This window comes from Sciurus vulgaris (genome assembly GCF_902686455.1).
Source record: "Sciurus vulgaris genome assembly, chromosome: 2".
Taxonomy (NCBI): Eukaryota; Metazoa; Chordata; class Mammalia; order Rodentia; family Sciuridae; genus Sciurus; species Sciurus vulgaris.
In genome coordinates this window covers 56,621,574-56,643,983 of record NC_136462.1, presented here as the reverse complement: position 1 = coordinate 56,643,983, position 22,410 = coordinate 56,621,574, and the positions used below count along the sequence as shown (strand labels likewise).

Below are 22,410 nucleotides of genomic sequence, written 5' to 3'. Positions count from 1 at the left end.
TAGGCCAAGGAGTGGGATAGCTGGGTCAAATGGTGGTTCCATTCGGTTCCATTCCAAGTTTTCTGAGGAATCTCCACACTGCTTTCCAGAGTGGCTACACTAATTTGCAACTCCACCAGCAATGTATGAGTGTACCTTTCTCCCCACATCCTCGCCAACACCTGTTGTTGCTCGTATTCTTGATAATCGCCATTCTAATTGGGGTGAGATGGAATCTTAGGGTGGTTTTGATTTGCATTTCTCTTATTACTAGAGATGTTGAACATTTTTCCATATGTTTGTTGATTGCTTGTAGATCTTCTTCTGTGAAGTGTCTATTCATTTCCTTAGCCCATTTGACAACTGGATTATTTGTATTCTTGGAGTAGAGTTTTTTGAGTTCTTTATAGATTCTGGAGATTAGTGCTCTATCTGAAGTATGATTGGCAAAGATATTTTCCCACTCTGTAGGCTCTTTCTTCGCATTGCTGATAGTTTCCTTTGCTGAGAGAAAGCTTTTTAGTTTGAATCTATCCCAGTGGTTGATTCTAGCTTTTATTTCTTGTGCTATGGGAGTCCTGTTAAGGAAGTCTGATCCTAGACCAACAAGGTGAAGATTTGGACCTACTTTTTCTTCTATAATCTGCAGGGTCTCTGGTCTGATTCCGAGGTCCTTAATCCATTTTGAGTTTAGTTTCGTGCATGGTGAGAGATATGGGTTTAGTTTCATTCTGTTGCATATGGATTTCCAATTCTCCCAGCACCATTTGTTGAAGAGGCTATCTTTTCTCCATTGCATATTTTTGGCCCCTTTTTCTAGTATGAGAAAATTGTATTTATTTGGGTTTGTGTCCGTGTCCTCTATTCTGTACCATTGATCTACCTTTCTATTTTGGTACCAATACCATGTCGTTTTGGTTACTATTGCTTTGTAGTATAGTTGAAGTTCTGGTATTGCAATACCCCCTGTTTCACTCTTCCTGCTAAGGATTGCTTTAGCTATTCTGGGTTTCTTATTCTTCCAGATGAATTTCATAATTGCTTGCTCTATTTCTGTAAGGTACGTCATTGGGATTTTAATTGGAATTGCATTGAATTTGTATAGCACTTTAGGTAGTATGGCCATTTTGACAATATTAATTCTTCCTATCCAAGAACACGGAAGATCTTTCCATCTTCTAAGGTGTTCTTTAATTTCTTTCTTTAGTGTTGTATAGTTCTCATTGTAGAGGTCTTTCACCTCTTTTGTGAGATTGATTCCCAAGTATTTTATTTTTTTCGAGGCTATTGTGAATGGGGTAGTTTTCCTAATTTCTCTTTCTGAAGATTCATCACTTATGTATAAAAATGCGTTGGATTTATGGGCATTGATCTTGTAACCTGCTACTTTACTGAATTCACTTATGAGTTCTAAGAGTTTTCTGATGGAATTTCCAGGTTCCTCTAAATATATAATCATGTCATCAGCGAACAGGGATAGTTTGAGTCCCAGAGATTTTGATATGATGTTTCTTTGTTCTCATTTACCTCTAAGAATTTTTAAATTTCCTTCCTAATATCTTCTGTTATCCATTCATCATATAATAGCATATTGTTTAATCTCCAGATGTTGGAATAGTTTCTGTGTTTTACTCTTTCATTTATTTCTAACTTCAATCCATTATGATCTGATAGAATACATGGTAGTGTCTCTATCTTCTTGTATTTGCTAACATTAGCTTTGTGGCATAATATATGGTCTATTTTAGAGAAGGATCCATGTGCTGCTGAGAAGAAAGTGTATTCGCTCTTGGTTGGATGGTATATTCTATAAATGTCCGTTAAGTCTAAATTATTGATTGTGTTATTGAGATCTATGGTTTCTTTGTTCAATTTTTGTCTGGAAGATCTGTCCAGTGGTGAGAGAGGTGTGTTAAAATCACCTAGTATTATTGTGTTGTGGTCTATTTGGTTTCTGAAATTGAGAAGGATTTGTTTGACATACATGGATGAGCCACTGTTTGGGGCATAGATGTTTATGATTGTTATATCTTGCTGATTTATGCTTCCCTTAAGCAGTATGAAATGACCTTCTTTATCCCTTCTGACTAACTTTGGCTTGAAGTCCATATTATCGGAAATGAGGATGGATACTCCAGCTTTTTTGCTGAGTCCATGTGCATGGTATGTTTTTCCCCATCCTTTCACCTTTAGTGTATGGGTATCTTTTTCTATGAGGTGAGTCTCTTGCAGGCAAATATTGTTGGATCTTTCTTTTTAATCCAATCTGCCAGTCTATGTCTTTTGATTGATGAATTCAGGCCATTAACATTCAGGGTTATTATAGAGATATGATTTGGTTTCCCGGTCATTTGGTTCATTTTTTAAATTTTATTTATTTATTTGTTTGGCACAACTTGTTTCCTCCTTTATTTGACAATTCCTTTAGGATAATTCCTCCCTTTGCTGATTTGCTTCTTTGTTTTTCATCTCTTCCTCATGGAATATTTTGCTGAGAATGTTCTGTAATGCTGGCTTTCTTTTTGTAAATTCTTTTAGCTTTTGTTTGTCATGGAAGGATTTTATTTCATCGTCAAATTTGAAGGTAAGTTTTGCTGGATATAAGATTCTTGGTTGGCATCCATTTTCTTTCAGGGCTTGAAAAATGTTGTTCCAGGCCCTTCTAGCTTTTAGGGTCTGGATTGAAAAATCTGCTGATATCCGTATTAGTTTCCCCCTGAATGTAATTTGGTTCTTTTCTCTCACAGCCTTTAAAATTCTGTCTTTATTTTGTATGTTAGGTATTTTCATTATAATGTGCCTTGGTGTGGGTCTGTTGTAATTTTGTGTATTTGGAGTCCTATAAGCCTCTTGAACTTGATTTTCCATTTCATTCTTCAGATTTGGGAAATTTTCTTCTCCACGCCTTTTCTATTCTGATAAATCTTAAATTTGGTCTTTTCATATTATCCCATATTTCTTGGAAGTTCTTTTCATGGTTTGTTACCATTTTCTTTCTGTGTGGTTAACTTTATTTTCAAGAGTATATATTTTGTCTTCGTTGTCTAAGGTTCTGTCTTCCAAGTGGTCTAGTCTGTTGGTGATACTTTCCATTTAATTTTTTTTTTTTTTTTTTGCATTGTTGGGGATTGAACCCAGGGCCTTGTGCTTGTGAGGCGAGCACTCTACCAACGGAGCTATCTACCCAGCCCTCCATTTAATTTTTAATTTGGTTTATCGTTTCCTTTATTTCAAGGATTTCTGCTTGATTCCTTTTTGTAATCTCTGCCCCTATTGAAGTGATCTTTCACTTCCTGTATTTTCTCTCCAATACCATCCTTTATTTTGAAGATCAATCTAATTATATACTTTCTAAACTCCATCTCTGACATTTCTTCTACTTTGTTGTCTATGGATTCTATAGTTAGAACATCTTGGTTTGTTTGAGGCACTTGTTCCCTTATTTTTTCATGTCGTTTGTGTGTCTTCTCATCTGTTGGTATGAAGCTGAGGCAGTACGAATTCTGCCCTGTAGTCTTTTAGCATCCCTGAAGACTACCAGTACCTCACCTGCGGTTACTGTGACAATAGACTTCCAGGCAACAGCAGGCAGCAGGTGATCTGTTGGCGATCTGCAGGCTGATAGCCAGTTGATCGTCGGTGGACCTCAGGCTGTGGGTAGATGAAATGTGGGCAATGAGCAGACGAGAGACAGGCAGAAGTGCAAATAGTAGATGATAGCTGCAGTCAGTGAGCGATCTGCACTCAAAATGCAGATGTGCTGGCAGATGGCAGGTGATGGGCGGGTTGATAGTAGTGGACAAATGAGGGTAAACAGCAGGGGATCAGTGGGCAGTAATGTCTGCCTGGCAGAGAAACAGTATTTCCTCTGCTTGAATCCCAAGTTACCGAGAGGTAAGGAATGCAGTCTCACTGTAGTCTGCCATCTTGGATCTCCTCAATAATATTTTTATGTAGGCCAAAGTAACAACTCTTTTTATTACTTCTATATAATTACTTTTATAACAGCCATTTTATTCTGAAATGGACTTTTATGCAAAATAATTGTAATTAAATTATCCATTTATTTAGAAACAGATTAAGTCAGGAAGGAAAAGTGGAGGCAGATCTTTTAGGGCCCTGTTGGTCATTTCCATTATAATGACTTTGGTTTTTATCCTAAATGAGATAAGAAGAAACCATTGGGGTAGGGGTTGGAGCAGAGGAAGTTCATGATTTTATTTACATTTTAAAAGAATCACCTGATAGAAGCTGGGAGACCAGTTGAAAGGCTTACTACAAAAATTCAAACTGAAGATAATGATGGCTTGAACTGGAGTGGTAGTAGGAAAATTTGTGAGACATAGTTGAGTGGTGGTTATATTTAAAAGGTCAAACTGACAAGACTTATTGACAAATTAGAATAGTGTATGAGATAAAGGATTATGAAGTCTAACTCCAAGGCTGAGTCCAAGATTTTTTGCCTGAGCAACTGAAAGAACTCTTAACTTGGATAGATTGCAGTAAAAACAGGTTTTAGAGAGAGTATCTGGAGCTTGGTTTTGGATGTATTAATTTTGTCAGATCTATTAGATTAAAGTTTTTCCAAAACTGATAATGACCACTTTATTTCCTTCCACTGCACCACAAACTGATACTTTTGAAGAATATAATAAATATGAATTGCTAAATAGTAAAACCGATGAAAAACAAAGCTGTAATCCATTTTACTTTTTTCCGTTAGGAGTCATCAATTATAAAACTTACTCTGTCAAATTTCTAAACCTTTACTTTCAATTTTGTACTTACCTTGTTGTCAACTGGTAGTAAATAGTTCACAGGCTGGCACAGTAGTAGACAGATAATTGACCACACTCTGAGTAGCACTGTTTTAAACATCCAGTAGAGATGTTGAATACACAATTGAATATATATGTCTTGAGTGCATGGGAAAGGTTCATAGTAGTGAATATGCAATGGCAGATCAATCCTAGGCAAATAAGTAACACTTGAATTTTTGCCTGTTAACATCCTTTATTAATCTGTTGACTACTTATATTAAAAAGTTTTATTTTTCTATCTCTAGCACTGTAGCCCATTGTTTTCCCTTTCTCTGGTGATAAAGGACTCCTGTGTTATTAAGTGAGATACGGATAATATTAAATCTTCCCTTGTCTTAATCCTTTACAGATTCCAGTCTTAATCATTGGTTCTCCCTCTTCTGAGGTTTTCCATATTAAAGGAAAATTCTTTGACCAATGATACTGCTAAGGTTTATAAGTTTATGTTTATATTTATTACCTCACTTTTCAGGTGGTTGTTTATAAGGATAGAATTAGAAGAACTAAAATAATAAATTTTTGGAGTCAGATATCTAAATTCAAATGCTGACAGTTATTTATGAAAGTTTAAACCAATATCCTAACCTTTCAGATGTTCAGTTTCTTTAATAAAATGAAGTGATGATATCTACCTTATAGGGTTGTTTGGAGTACTAACTGGTATACAAGTTTAGTACTGGGCTGGGGTTGTGGCTCAGTGGTAGAGTGCTTGTCTAGCATGTATAAGGCCCTGGGTTTGATTCTCAGCATCACATATAGTTAAAAAAAAAAAAAAAAGGTCTATCAATAAGTTTAGTACCTGGTAGTCCCTTCTGCATAGTAGCTGTCATATCAGCCAATTCAACATTAAATTGCATTATCTCTTTTAATTACCACCACTATTACATACAAATGTGCCAGCGGTGGTGTTGATATGTATGGAAAAATGGGTTCATATAGTTGAGAACTAAGCTTATAAGTCTTTAGAAAGTTTTTCAGAAAGTTTTGCTGACTTTTTCATTAATTCATTCTTATACTATTGTGGTTTCATAAGATGATCAGAGAGAATTCCTGAAATGGCATTATAAAAAGTTTATGATATTAATCCTGGGAGTAATAAAGCATTCTTATTTAGATACACCTAATCGTACATTTAGGTCTAAGTTGTGACAAATAGGATCAATTGCTGTAGGCTGTTTACCTCTATGCCTCTTTCATTGGTGCTAAAAAATAAAATCAGAACTTTCTCATTGAGTGAGACACTTAAAATTGTTGACAAATCCTTATAGAGTCACAATTGGGACTGTTCTTTCCATTTTATGAAAACTCCTTTGGCTTAGATTGCCATTTTGTGCCTTTTTTCATCTTCTTTGGTATCATTAAAGCTGATTTTTAATCTGAATTCACCATTTTGGAATGAGGGAGAACAATATGTTTTTATCTGCAATTCTCTTTTATTTGTATTTAGCAGTTTTTAAATCATTTTTATTTTAGGTAGTGAAGCAGTTTCGTGATGGTGGTTACAACACATTGGTTTCTACCTGTGTTGGTGAAGAAGGTTTGGATATAGGGGAAGTTGATCTCATAATATGTTTCGATGCCCAGAAGAGCCCAATTCGTCTAATACAACGAATGGGTAGAACTGGCCGTAAACGTCAAGGCAGGATTGTTGTTATTCTTGCTGAAGGACGAGAGGAGCGAGTAAGTAGACACAAAAACATGATTTGATATTAGAAATTTGAGAAGTACAGTCCAAAGACTACTGCCAATAATTTAGCATTCTACGTCCAAATAATCTGTAGGTAATTGTGGTTTATTTTTTTCCCTTTATATTGGGTTTGAATATTCTTTTCTTATTATAAGAATTTCTGACTGCATTCAGTTTTCCAATTTTTATCCATATTAAAAAAACATATTTGCTGAGCATGGTGGCAAATGCCTATGCAGAACCACAAGTTTGAGGCCAGCCTGGGCAACTTAGCAAAACCTTGTCTCAAAATCAAAAAGGACTGGGAATGTAGAACAACCTTGGATTCAATCCTCAATACTTGCAAAACAAATTACTCAGCCTCCCACATTTTAGTATTTCAGTATTAATTCAGAGACAACTAGATATAACAACTAATGTGTACTACTTTGTTTTATTATTTCCCTGTATTTCTAAGATTTTTTTGGATGCATTTTGTTTGTCTTAGTTCTTTTTTTAAAACTTTTAAAAAGGAGAATGTTTTTCAACAAAATCAATATCAAAGAATATGTACCAAAGACAATCTTTATGGCTTGTGAAACCTGAGATATGTATTTTCTGGCCTTTATCAAAAATTTGTTGATGTATATTCTATGTGATGAAGAACTTGAATTATATCCATAACTTTGCTACAATCTTGGATAGTAGAATTTCCTAAATGTTTTATGTATCTTGCATTTGTTACACTAAAGTGTTAACAAACTTTCATTTTATTGAGACAAGTTCAATGTTAAATATTTGGTTTCCTATTAAAGATCTTCTCAGTTATGATAGTTTTTAAAATATGAATTTATTTAATTTATTTATTTTGGCACTGGGGATTGAACCGAGGGGTACTTTACCATTTAGCTACATTCCTACTCTTTTTTTTTTTTTTTTTTTAATAGGCAGAGTCTCACTAAATTGTTGAGAGTGGCATCAAACTTGCTGTCCTCTTGTCCCAGCCTCCTGAGTTGCTGGGATTATAGGTGTGCATCACTGCACTCAGATTAAAAATTGATTTGAAATGTTTTATATTTTCTTTAAAATCAGCCTAATTAATTCTTTTCCCTAATACTTTCCTTGTGATTATAACACATTTGTTTGTTACATCCAGTTTATACATAAAATGATCCTTATAAATGAAATGTTTGGTAGCGTATAAAAGGTTAGGACCTTTTTATGTTTTATTTTGAGACAGGGTCCTACTAAGTTTAGGATCTCTATAAATTGCTAAGGTTGGCTTTGAACTTGCCATCTTCCTGCCTCAGCCTCCCAAGCTGCTGGGATTACAGGTGTGAGTCACTGCACCTGGCTGTAATAATAGCCTTTGAAATGATTTTCATCAAGGTTTATTCTTTTTTTCTATTTGTTGTTGTTGTTTTCAGTTATATATGATAGTAGAGTCTGTTTTGACATATTTGAACAAACATGGAATATGTCTTATTATACCCCAGTTTTGTGGATGTACATGATGTTGAGATTCACTGTGGTATATTTATAGGAAAGTTATGTCAGATTCATTCCACTGTCTTTCCTATTCCTAGTAATCACAGTGACTTGGGAGCCTGTGGCAGGAAGATAGCAAGTTCAAAGTTAGCCTCGGCAACTGAGGGAGGCCCTAAACAACTTAGCAGGACTCTGTCTTAAAATAAAACATATAAAGGGCTGGGAATTGGCATTTCCTTCCTTTCATTCCCCAATGCACTTCTATTCCCCCCACTCCTGTTGTGTGTTAGCATTCACATATCAGAGGGACCATTTAACCTTTGTTTTTTGGGATTGGCTTATTTCATTTAGCATGGTAGTCTCCAGATCATTCCAATTACTGGCAAATGCCATAATTTCATTCTTCTTTATGACTGAGTAATATTCCATTGTATGTATATGTATATATACACACTACATTTTCTTTATCCATTTATCTGTTCAAGGGCACCCAGGTTGGTTCCATAGCTTAGCTATTGTGAATTGAGCTGCTATAAACATTGATGTGGCTGCATCACTGTAGTATGCTGATTTTAAGTCCTTTGGGTATAAACACAGCAGTGGGATAGCTGGGTCAAATGGTGGTTCTTATCCTAGTTTTTTGAGGAATCGCCATTCTGCTCTCCAGTGTCCCATCTGCAATGTATGAGTATACCCTTTTCCCTACATCCTCGCCAATATTTATTGTTACTCGTATTTTTTCTTTCTTTCTTTCTTTTTTTTTTTTGAGGGGAGGTGGACCAGAAATTGGACCCAGAGGTACTTAACCATTGGGCCAGTCCCGATCCCTTTTTATGTTTTATTTTGAGACACTGTCCTGCTAAGTTTCTGAGGCTGACTTTGAACTTAGCATCTTCCTGCCTCAGCCTCCCGAGCTGCTGAGATTACAGGCTGGGCCCAGTGTTACTTGTATTCTTGTTAATTGCCATTCTGGAGTGAGGTGAAACTCAGTGTAGTTTTAATTTGAGTTTCTCTAGTTGCTAGAGATGTTGAACATTTTTTCATATATTTGCTGACTGTTCATATTTTTTCTTTTGGAAAGTATCTATTTAGTTTCTTTGCATATTTTGGAAATTAATATCTCATCAATGTTTATTCTAATTGTTTACTGCTATGCTTTAAAATTTGGGACAATAGAAATTTTATTCTCTATACATTTAAGTGAATCAGAGTTTAGTTTAATGTTTATAATCAGCCCAAACTAATAGAACAATTGCTTGTTTTGGCTGAGTAGTTATTATAGAAACAATGTGGTTGACATTTTATATCTGTTTTTTGCAGACTTACAATCAGAGTCAGTCCAACAAAAGAAATATTTATAAAGCTATTTCAGGTAATAGAGAGGTCCTTCGGTTTTACCAAAGAAGTCCACGAATGGTTCCTGATGGAATCAATCCAGAATTACATAAAATGTTCATCACACATGAGGTATATAAACCAGAGAAGCCCTCTCGGAATGTACAGCAGAAGTCATCTCTGTTTTCCTATAGAAATGGTAAATGAAGTTTCCGATTTGACGTATGCTTCACTCCCTTATTCTTATCTTGACAAGACAGGTCATATCTTGATATAATATTTCTTGTTTGAAAATCTTAGTATATCTTCTAAGATGTTTTGGATGTTCTCTTTGGAAGGATAAAAGATTGTTCATGTGGCAGTGGGAAGGACATATTGGCAGAAGTCCAGGGATAGAAACCCAGGGCAGGGGAAAATTGAAAATATCCCACCAACCCAGAGAATCCTCTCCACAAAATATGGAAAGAAAATTGGTTTTTTAAATTGAATAAGCGTTAAGTAAGATTACAATGTGCATTATGGACATCTTCAAAAATAATACAAAGACAGAAATTCTCCCTATATATATCCCTGAGTGATTATAATCCTTTACATATGTTCTTAAGATTAATAGTAACTTGTCCTCATATAAGAGGACTTTTACCATACGTTCTTTCCTAATTTATCCTAAATTCACCTGAATTGAGATAGCTCTTTGTGTTAACTAATTGTCGTTATCCAGAGGAATAAAAAAAACTTCTCTTACTTCTACGACAATGATATGTAGACAGCTTCCAGAAAGGTACCTAAGCTAAAGTCTTATGGTGACTGGAAGGTAGGGACACTGTCTTCCTTGATGTTTACATTTTTAAAGGCATAGCTTCTCAGTTCTTAAGATGAACATTTCTGGTTTGAAACACTGGGTAGCATCTCCTTTATTCTTTATACAGATTTACATATATGTCAAAGGGTTAAAGAACTTGGAAACATTAGGGTGTCTCTGGAAATGTTCTAAGGAAAAGGGAACACCTTTCCTTTATACAGAGGAAAAAAACTTTTAATATTTACCCTTATAACAGATAGTGTGAATTTACACAGTTACTGGTAATAAACAATGTGTTGAAATAAATACATTGAGAGTAAAAAACAATGTGTTGAAATAAATATTTTTGCCAAGAACACAGTAATGAGAGAATCACTAGCTTAGAAACTGAAGAGACTCTGATGATACCAAGACAGTATTTTTTTTTTTTCTTCTGCTAGGGATTGAAGTCAGGGCCTTCCGTGTGCTAGACAAGCACTCTACTACTGAGCCACATCCCCAGCCCCCCAAGAAAATATCTTGAAATAGTTGCACTATGAAAATGAGAAATAAAAAAGTTTAATTTTCTAGATTTTACTTAATCTTAAAGGGTCTTTCAAATAATCATAAATATCATATAATTATATTTTAAGATTTGGAAGGACTCATAAGGATCATCACTACTAACAAGGTAGGAATGTTTGCTGCAACATCTTTTTAAAATGCATACCCTGTCTTAACTTGAAAATTTCTGTTAGTAGAAATTATATTAGGGGCTGGGGATATAGCTCAGTTGGTAGAATGCTTGCCTAGCATGTACAAGGTCCTGGATTCAATCTGCAGCACAACAAAAAAAAAAAGAAAAAAAAGAAATTTTATTTCTTCCCTGTGCATTGTAGCCTGTGCCTATAGTCCCAGCTATACAGGAGTCTGGGTCAGGAAGATTGATTGAGCCCAGAAATTTGAGACCAGCCTTTGTAATATAGATCCTATCTCTTTAAGAAAAAGAAAAAAATAAATTTTTATTCCTTTATGAGGGCTGTTTTTTAAAAAATTCTTTGTAGTTATGTATTACAGTAGAATCTATTTTGATGTATTTAAACAAACATGGAATATATCTTATTCTCATGAGGGTTCTTTTCATTGTTGAACAACTTTATGTAATTGTAGAATATTTTATCTTATGTTGAAAAATCTCTCTGTATGTTTTTCCAGGTGACTTGATTTTGTCTTCTAGATAAAAAGTATAGCTTTCCACAGAAAGAATAGAGGTTTCATGGTCTCAATCATATGTGGAAACTACAAGTTTTATCTGTCTCATAGATGTAGAAGGTGCAGTAGTAGTTACCAGAGGCTGAGCAGGGATGTGGATGGTGAGAGGTTGATCAGGGAGAGAAGTAAAAAGCAAGGGGAACAGGCCTGGTACTTCAAAAAATGACATACTAATACTAACTGAAATTTAAAAAACTATAATTGATCAGTAGAGTAGAAGGAAGGTAGTAGGGAGATGGGGAGGAAGAGAGGGAGAGGGGAAATATTGGGGACTAAATTAGCAAATTCCATGCTTTTATAATTATGCCAAAATGAATTCTAATGTTATTTATAGCAAAAAGAACCAATAAACAGAAAAATATGACATAATAAGTTGGGCGTGGTGGGTGCACACCTATAATTTCAGCAACCTGGGAGGTTGTGGCAGGATCTGCAATTTAGATCACAACTTCAGGAGACCCTGCCTCAAAACAAGAAATAAAAAGGGTGTGGGATGTAGTTTAGTGGTAATGTATCCCTGGGTTCAATCCCCATGTCAGAAAACAACAACAAAAACAAAAACCAAAAAAATGACATAACAAAAAATAATTTAAAAAATAATATAATAATAAGCTTTTTAACAGCTACATAATAGACTGGGCAGGTGACAAGGCCTGTAATCCCAGAAACTTAGGAAGCTGAGGCAGTTCAATGTCAGCCTCAGCAACTTAGCAAGATGCAGTAGGTTTCTGAGCATAAAAACTGAGTTGAACTGGCTGCATCCCTGTTTCCCAGTGATTTGGGAAGCTGAGACAAGAGGATCACAAGTTTGAGGCTAGCCTGGGTAACTTAGTAAGACCCTGTCTCAAAATAAGAAATAAAAGGTTTGGGGATAGAGCTCAGTTGTAGAGTGCCCCTGGGACAATCTCCTGGACTGAAATAAATGAGTAAATGTTGCATAGAAAATTAATTCTTCTTGGGTTCTGTAATTTCTAAAGGAAAAAAAATAACCAAAGTAGAAAAGAATGAACAGTGTAAAGCAGGAACTCTGACTCAATACAGATGAATTATTGCTAAAGGTTAGTTCCTAGCCAGAGGGATACTTTCAAAGAGATGAGAGAAGTTTAGGAGATATGTAGAAGCAGGACATAAGAAACAGATTCCTTTTATATGACAAATTGTAGTTTAAGAAACTGAATCATGACTTAGAGGAGGTAAATAGAAAAAACAGAGTTTAAATTGATATATTTTGTGTTTGCCTTTGCAGATTTTTAAAAGCCCTTTTTCATAATTTTTTCACTTACAGGAATAAGGCAAAATAACTCAAATAACTGGTTTTTATCAGAAGAAGAATTTAAGTTATGGAACAGAGTCTATAGATTAAGAGACAGTGATGAAATTAAGGAAATAACACTGCCTCGAGTACAGTTTGCATCTTTACAGGATGAGGAAAATACATCAGTAAGTTGAATGTGGTTTCAGATACTCCTTATAGTGATTATGCAATAGATTTGGGAGTAATGAGAGATATTTGTGATTGGGAGTGTCAACTTATTTTAAAAAGTAAGAATGTAATCAGCTTAATAAGAAACCAAGTCTGTGTTTTAAAAATTACTAATTTTCTTATTTATTATATGTAAACCTAACTGATATTTTTGGTTTATGTTATACTTTTTTCTTCCATATTTTTCCCCATATAATTGTTTTTTTTTTTTGTGTTGCTGGAGATTGAACCCAGGACCTTGCTTGTGCTTATAAGGCAAGCATTCTACCAGCTGAGCTATATCCCAGCCCAGCCTCATAGAATTGTTTCAAAATGGACATATTACATATTTGTCACTTTACTCTGCAATATGTGTAGTTTGCTTGACTCTTGTTCCCTTTTGTGTTTTTGAATTTTTTAAATGTTGTACTAACATAAATTATGTTGGCATGTGCATTTTTGTACAAGCTGGTTTTGATTTTTGTTTTGAAAGTATAGTTAAAACTTTAAATTGGATGCTATTCATTTTTTTTTATTTATTATGAACACATTGACAAGCTTAATGAAAGTCAAAACAGCTGATCAGGGGTTGCATATATAATTGCTAGAGCTGGATAAATAACCTGAGGAATTTTTTCTTTCAGATTTATAGAGCCTATAATATATAGTTATAAGAATTTATTTTACTCATTAACAGGAAGAGTGAGGAATGGAAACAGTCATGAAAAGTTGCGATTAGTATCACCAAAAGACGAGATTATGAATGTTTCCTTGTTATATTGTGGAGTCTAAATCTAGCAAAATAGTAATTTTGAAGCCAAACATATTTACTTAAATATTTGCTCTTACCATGAAACTATATAAATAGGAATATGGTCAAGTTGTAACTCATATAACAATTACTTTAAAATATATTTAAGGCCTGGGGATATAGCTCAGTTGGTAGAGTGTTTGCTTTACAAGCACAAGGCCCTGGGTTCAATCCCCAGCACCACAAAAAAAATATATAAAAATAAAAATAAAAAATAAAATAAAATAAAATATATTTAAAAGGGCATGTTTATATGAAATAAATTTCCTTGAGATTTTAGTTGTCAGTGCCTAAGTGAATGCAAATTATTTATGTTAGACTTGTTTGCATATTGTTTTTAAAATCAGTTTGAAATCTCACTGTCTCTGTTTTTATCATTTTTATTATTTTTTGAATAATTAATCAAGACTTTGCCAACTCTTGGGATTCATCAACTCTCTCTGTCTGAATGGAGAGTGTGGCAGGATCATCCTTTTCCTACACATCAAGTTGACCATTCAGATCGATGCCACCTTTTTGTAAGCATTATGCAAATGATAGAAGGAATGAGACATGAAGAGGTAGAGTTTTATATAACTTTCTTTTGTTGCTGTGATAAACTAAAATACCCTTTATTTTGCTTAATTTGAAGTCATTATTATAAGAAACAAAAGTATTTATTATAAGTAATTATAGCCAGAAATATTTTGATATTTTTTTGGGTATAGCTCCTTGTGATCTCATTAAGGAACCAGTTTTCTGCCTTAGCAGAAGAAATAGACAATTAATTAGAAGTATATCAGTGGTAACTATAATTAGATCAGTTAAAGTTTTATTATATTTAAAGATTTGTGTAAACTGTCAAGCTAATGTAAGATTCTTGATAGACTGGAATTTACTGAAATATTCTCTATCATGCAGGTCATTTGGTGTCTCTCTTGTATCCTGGTGATAGAGAATTAAATTACCCTAAACTAGGGATTTCTTAAGCAGTTTCTTACTTGTTCTTCCTTAAGAGAGTCAAGATAGTGGACTTATTATGAGAGTGAAATCCATAATGCCTGGACTGGAATTCTAAACTCTCTCTTACTAGGCTTATGTTTAAATTATTTAAATTTTGTGTTCCTCAGTTTCATATGTATAATAATAATGATAATGGCTACTTCATAGGGTTATTGTGAAGATTAAATGACTTAATACATGTAAGACACTTAGAATACTAAATTGGCATATAATAGGCTCTCAATGAATTGTAGCTGCTAGTTTTATTATAGTTATTGTTTGTGAATATGTGTAAAATAATTAGTTCTTTATTCCAGCAAAACAGGTCACATCAAATTAACCTGTGTTTACTGAGTGCTTACCATATGCCAAGCTCTATTTCAGGCCCTATGGCCACATCAGCGAATAAACCGGATAAAATGTTCTATGTGCAGCATATCTGCTGGCAGGGAAACACACCGCTTATTTTAATATTTATTGTATTGATTATTCAAAAAAGTGGGGAGCTAACTGCTTAAATTCATGAGTAGGGGAGGAATCCTGAGTAAAGTAGCATTTTGGGAAAAGAAGAGGCATGGTGAAAAATTGTAATTTTAGTTTAATGGCTCAGAGAAAAGAAAAACTTAGAAATTTACTTTATGAGTTTTTGATTGGGCACTTTGTTACAAATAGAAATACATTCAGAGTCATAGCTTAATAGACATACATGTACCATTGTTTTAGAGTTTGTAAAAGCTGTTCTTAGGTTACTGTTGAAAGAATAAATTTGACGTATGTATTTTTCATCAATATGTATTAATTTATTAACTACATACTTTTAGGAAATTAGTATAATCGTTCTGTTAAATGTTAGATGTGGAAAAATTCAGTATTTTTGTTATTATATATTCATTTAATTTGTTCTTTGTATGACTAGCTATCATGGGCCCTTTGTGTATTAAATACAGGGGATAAAATAATTAACTGATTAAAGATAATTTATTAATTTCACAGTCGTGTCATTTGTTGTTTTGACTTATAAGAATAATGTTTAAGGTTTAAAAGAATCATTTGAATAATGTAATATTGTTTACAATGTATTTAATGTAGAGTGAAACTCATTTATTAGAATTATAATTTGGTTTTGTTTTCCTGTGACTTTCTCATGTTCCTTATTTATAGGATGAATGCAGCTATGAATTGGAAATGAAATCTTATTTACAAATGGAAGATGTTAACTTGGCATTCAGCATTCCCAGGAACAACTGTAGTAATCTTGCCAGTGATACCTTAACTCCTGACAAGAACTCTTCATTTACAAAGAATATAAACCAAGGCAGTTCACTTTCAATGACAGAATCTGATGAGAAATATGCTGAAATTTTTAAACAAACTCACATCAAACCTACCAAAATTGTTTCTGCAAATAAAAGAACTTCTAAAGAAATGAAGAAAGACTGGCCTAATGAAGAAAATAATGATGATATGGATTCTTTAGATACTGACAGAAATTCTAATGTTGAAACTATTTTTCAGGTAGACTTAACAAATGATAAAACATCAGATGCAGATGGAGTTTCTGCCACATGTACTATTAATGAAAATCGTGTTAATCAGCCAGGTGTGTTAGTAACAGAGGGTCAGTTTGCAAATAAATCTACTAGTTGTTTTGCTGGAAATTTTTTAGACTCTGGTTATAATAGTTTCAGTGATGAGAAATCTCTTTTATCTAATTTGTTTCTTCCATTTGAAGAAGAGCTTTATATAGATAGAACAGATGATCAATTTTATAATTGTCACTCATTGACAAAAGAGGTACTTGCTAATGTAGAGAAATTTTTATCTCATTCTCCTCCACCTCTCAGTGAACTCTCAGACTTGGAATATGAAATTGCTAAGGGTTTTACATTTGAGAATTTGCTTTTCCTACCCTGTGCAGAGCATTTACTAAATTGTAAGTCCACCTCTTTGATGTCACATTCAGCTATGAATTCTCAACAAAAATTAGAATCGGATTCACTTAAACTTATCAATTATCCTTCTGAAAAAAGTTGTCTCTTTGGTGCAACTAACGATAAGATTTCTGATGAGTCATGCTTCAGTGGCTGTGATGATAAAATACATAAAAATTTTAAAAATGAAAATTTAGTAACTAACAATCATGTTCAAATATACATAGATCCTGCAAAGAACTTAGTTGACAGAAATAACTGTGATACTGTTAACAGTGACTTTCCAGTATTGTTAACTGATCAGGATAAGAGTTTACCACTATTTGAAGAGGATAATGAAGAGTTTAATGAGGTGAGCCTTTCTCCTTTGAAGAGTAATTGCAAATCTTTTTGTGTGTCAGAAAAAACTGTTTTAAGTGAAATGTCTCCTGTCTCTCAGTTCTTAATTTCTGATGAACATTTATGTGATAATTCTCAACCCCAAGATCAAATTATCAGTGGTACTAATAGTTGGAAATCTCATGAAGATTTGAAAGATATCCATGAGGAAAAACTGAAGAGTGATGAATATGTTTTTGATTGCTCTGGGGATTTATTTTCCATTAACTTTGATTTAGGATTTTGTAGTTTAGATTCTGATGGTGAAATATCAGATCATGCATCAGATACAAATAATAGTAGACTTCAAGATGATCCATCTGGAAGAAATGTACATATGAAGGAGGCAAAGGAAGAACATTGTGTCTCAAATCAACCAAGAGATTGTGTTGAGAATTTTACCAGTGGAGCCATAACTATCCCATCAAGTGAAGATATACACAGTCCAAAGTTTGCACATTTTCCACTGAGTGCAGCAAAGAGTAAAGAGTTTGCATCTCCTAGTTTTTCTGAGTTTTCTTTGCCAGTAGGAGAAAAAGTTATGAGTACACCACTTTCTAAAAAAAAATTGAACTCATTTTCAAAGATAAGAGAGGATATGCTTAAGATACCAGATTCTAATAAGAAAGAAGTAAATCTACAGTGTTTCAAAGAAACATCAAATTCAGTTTTTGATGATTCAGAATTTTCTCCAGAAAAGGCTAAAAGCAGTGATCAAATTTCTCTACATCAATCCTGTCATTATTCTGCTGAAGGTAAGATTCTGTCTTTAGGGGCTACAATTGTGGCTCAGTGGTAGAGTGCTTGCCTAGCATGTGTGAGGCACTGAGTTTGATCCTCAGGACCACATAAATATAAATAAATAAAATAAAGGTATTGTGTCCATCTAAAACTAAAAATTAAAAAGAAAGATTCTATCTTTATAAAACCCATAACTCTTTCTAGAATAATTACTCTAGAAATATGCCTGTAATTTTTCCACATAAGATGATGCTTACTAATATAAGATTTTTATCTGCATGCCATGTAAAACACAAACATTTATATAGCATAGATTTGAGAATATATCAGTAAATGTGGAAATTACCATGTCGATAATTTGATAGTGGCTATTCAGGAGGTTCAGGAGATGACAAAATTTTGTTAGATCAGATTGGAAAGCTTTCATATATATATGCTGATTATCATTTTATCTCCTCAAACTCTTATTTAGAAATTATTAGGCCATTTATGAATTTTGTTCCTTATAACTGAAGAAAAAGAATAGTTGTAGGATAAAATGAGAGTTTCCTCTGTAAATATTTTCCTTATGTTATTCTCATTAGTATTGAAGGCATCATTCATGAATGTTCTATGTAGGAAGAAAGCATGTTTAAGGTAAGTTCTGGAAATAGGTTTAATTTTCAAAACATGAAACTGCATAGTTTGGGATATGTCCTGACATGTATTTTCACTAAGTGTGTGTTGCCTGTGAGTTTTTGATATTGGCTTTAATGTGTCTATATTAAGACCTCGTTAATGGGTGAGGTCATTTTTCTATTTTTGAGTCAGATTTATGTTAAAGCTTTTTTTCTAGCATTGTACTTAACATACTAGCAAGTTATTTATTAGGGAATATGTATTTAGTACTTTTCATTTCATCTAATTTTAAGGATTTAAGATCTTTTACCATGTTATGTATATATTAAAAAATAGCTCATTTAAACAATACTAAGGCAGTTAAAAAGGAAGCCGCCTTAAATCAGTTGTTACTGTTGGTGAGCCCTTCATTTAACTCTGACTTCCTTATAAGGTAATGAAAAAAGGAAAAAACTAGTTGGATTATGTAGTTGTGGCTCCCATCATAATCTCATCTTTACTTTATTAAATCATTGTATTTTGGTCACAGATATGTGGTTTATTCATAGAATGTTTTGTTTGTTTTAATTCTTTTTAGTTAGTGCTTCTTTGCAAAAAAGGAAATCATTCAAGTTTATCTGTCTGGGTAGATGTTCACTAGCACAGAATGTGAGGAGAAGCTTATTGTGTGGATTTATATTACCTATTGCTGTGTAACAAAATACCCCAAAATTCATGTTAAAATAACATTTATCTCAGTTTTCATAAGTCAGGAATTCAAGAGTTGCTTAGCTAGATGATTTCTGGCATAGGATTTCTCAGGAAGTTGTTATAGTCAGAATTTCTTCTAGTTGCAGTCATCTGAAGACTTGAATAGGCATGGAGAATCTGCTTCCAAGATGACTTGTTCAAAAAGGGCGAGGGAACAGTGGAAGGTACACAGGAATTATTAGTCTGTAGCAATTCTGAAATCTAACAGGGCTAAGACTGGAAGTTCCTTGATTAGATCTCAAAATAGGGGAATATTCTCAGTGATTCTTGACTTCAGCCTCTGAATGTTTGATCTTTTTTTCAACAGGTAGCTCCCACCTGCTTCTATTTGTTAAAAAATTGAGGTCCAGAGTTCTCTTTTCAATTTATACTATTTATCCCTATCAGTTGTAGCTGTCTATTTATCTTCCAATATAATTTCTTATAAATTTTGATGAATATCTTATAAATCTTCTTGAAGTCATTGCATTAGATATTGTCTATGCCCATTAATCTTTTGGGATAAAAAAGTCCTTCTTGGACTTTTGCTGAGATGTCTAGAAGATAATTTCTTAAGCTTCTTAGAAGGTCTGATTTTTCAGAGACTTTGAGGAGCATCCTTAAAATATTTAAGGGACCTTTTGTCTGACTGAACAGTACTCCAAGGCATCATGTTTCCTTTTTTTTTTTTTTTGCTATTGGTTATTGAACTCAGGGACGCTTTACCATTGAGCTATGTCCCTAGCCTTTGACTTGCTAATTTGCCCAGGCTGGCCTTGAATTTGTAATTCTCCTGTGTCAACCTCCTGAATTGCGGTGTTACATGCATTCATCACTGCATCAACTTGAGGCACCACCTTTGATTTCTCCAAAGTCTTAACAAAGCATTTACAATTATACCATCAGCTTCTTAATATTTTACTGGTGATTTACTTATTGATTTGATGTTTGACATCACTGCCCACAGGATGTTGCCTCAGTTTCCTCGAATGGGGCGGTGAGGATTGGAATAAGACAAACACACAAATATAGAGAAAGCGGGACTGGGTGGGCCAACCAAACTCCTGACGGGAGAGAGACTGGCCACAAGTAGGCTCTGCATGTTTATTACATAGGTTTAAACATCAAAAGGATTTACTGTGAGAAAGCTTTCTCAAGATAAACAAAAATGAAGTTGTGAGTGAAACAGCCTAATTGGGGCTTATCAGCTTGCACCCATATCTCTTCTACCTCCAGGCAGCTGGTGTTTGAACTCAAGGCCATGAACTAATAAATTCTGTGAGCTGTACAGAGTCCCCTTTGAACAGGCACCACCATCAACTAAGCAATCTCAACCAGCACCTTTCCACCAAGAGTTCTTAGTAGAGCATCACTTATGCTTTGGGACAGTTCAAAGAAACCTGTATTTCATTCACTGCTCTCTACAGTTTGATTAGAAGATTTACTAATTTTAGTATTGTGTACTACCTGAGGGAGGCCTGGAATTTTCAGAAGTACCATGTTTTACCTGTTTCATGTTTAATAGTTCTCTCTTTAGGGGCTGGGGAGATAGCTCAGCTGGTAGAGTGCTCGCCTCGCAAGTACAAGGCCCTAAGTTCGATCCCCAGTACCGCAAAATAAATAAATAAAAATAGTTCTTTCTTTAGTTCACTTTCTCTCTTCTATTTTACTGCAACAGCAAGAAGCAACAAGCGATATCTTAAAACTTTTATCTAGAAGTCTCTTTAGTGAGATCACCTCATTCAGTAGGTTCATATTCTACTTTCCATGTTAACTACAGTGTTTCCAACTTCCTGGCACTATTTATAAAAAATTTCCTTTCCTCCTATTTCCAATAAGGTTTTTAAGTTCTCACCTATGGACTCCTCAACAGGAGTAATCTTCCTATAAACAATTTCCTTGAGGCCCTTTAAGACTTAACAAAAACTTTCAAAAACCCTCTCAGTTTCTACCCACTATCTAGTTCCAAAGTTGCTTCCCCATTTTAGGCTTTTGTTATGTCAACTCCCTTTGGAGGTACCAAAATCTGTATTATTTAGCTATTGCTGCATTAACTACACTCAAAATATAATGACTTGAAACAAAAACCATTTATTTTTCAGGGTTTCTATGAGTTTATAACTTATGTTCAGGGTGGTTTAGAGTGGTTCTGACTCAGAATATTTTAGAGGTTGTAGTTTAGACATTGACCAGGGCAGTGGTTATCCAAAAGTTTGAGTAGGTTTGGAGGATCTGCTTTTAAGTTGTTTTACGTTACTACTGGTAGTAAACCTGTTTCTTGATATGGGGAGTTCTCCATAGGGTCCTAGATATGTCATTAAAACAAAGCATGTGGTAGCTAGGGGTGGTGGTGATTGCCTATAGTTCCAGTTACTTAGGAAGTGGAGGTGAGAACCTAGGAGTTAGAGATCTGGACAACATTGCAAAAAAAACAGCATCTGGCTTCTTCCTGTGTAGATAATACAAGAGAAAGAGCAAAGACGAAGACAATTCTTCTTATGATTTAGACTTATAAATAATATACCTTCACAAGAACTTGTGAACATCTTAAAACTACCACAGGCTCTTATAGGTCTCATGAAGACACAAAAGGGTGTCTTCAATCGAAATTTTATGGAAGTTTAATACTTAAAAATGTGAAGTAGTTAATTTCGTGTGTGAGGACTTTGTTTTTGTTTTGTTTTTTCTTTTGGCACTGGGAATTGAACCCAGAACATTGTGCATGCAAAATATGTGCTTTACAACTGCACTGTACCACAAATCTGAGGTTTTCATTTTTACATTCCCTCTGAATATGTAGTGCTAGTTTTATTTTGGTGAATATCTTACCATTTTTTTTTAATCTTAAGCTTAAACATACATGTTTATGTACACATGTACACACAGAAATAAAAAGAATCTTTTAATACTTTATTTTGTAGACTGCATTTTAATGATTTAATTCATTCAGCTAGAAAGAGGATAAAAGCAAAAAGGGCAGAAAGACCATAACAGGTTTGGAGGTGAATTCTAGACGAAAATTTTATCTTGTTGGGCTAGGGTTGTGGCTCGGTGGTAGAGCAGTTGCCTAGCATGTGTGAGGCACTGGGTTGATTCTCAGCACCACATATAAATAAATGAATATAATAAAGGTCTATCAACATCTAAAAAATATTTTTTAAAAATTTCATCTTGCTTTCTCTTGTTCTCATTTCATCTAATTTGTAAAGTTGAATCTCATTCAAATATGTATTAGCAAAAGTTATTGTCTCTGTTTTCCTCATTGGCGCTTTTATTTTTGTCTCTTCCCAGGCTGATTTTTAAAAAACTTTTTATAAAAGTAAATGTTGAGATTGCCAGTATTCATTATTGTAACCATTAATAAAATAGTTTGTTATGATTGGGTAAACTTAAATCTTTTAACTGAATTAATTTTTTA

At 34.0% G+C, this 22,410-nt stretch overlaps 1 protein-coding gene across 2 annotated transcripts in view; it reads left to right on the top strand.

The window, feature by feature from the left end:
* Positions 1-22,410, top strand: part of FANCM (FA complementation group M) — a 65,893-nt gene that overhangs the window by 22,685 nt on the left and 20,798 nt on the right. For both annotated transcript variants that reach the window (XM_079126019.1, XM_079126018.1), the window contains exons 10-14: positions 6,273-6,479; positions 9,274-9,487; positions 12,627-12,781; positions 14,022-14,174; positions 15,757-17,659. In XM_079126019.1, the coding sequence (XP_078982145.1) occupies positions 6,273-6,479; positions 9,274-9,487; positions 12,627-12,781; positions 14,022-14,174; positions 15,757-17,659 (2,632 nt within the window). The remainder of the gene's footprint in view (positions 1-6,272; positions 6,480-9,273; positions 9,488-12,626; positions 12,782-14,021; positions 14,175-15,756; positions 17,660-22,410) is intronic.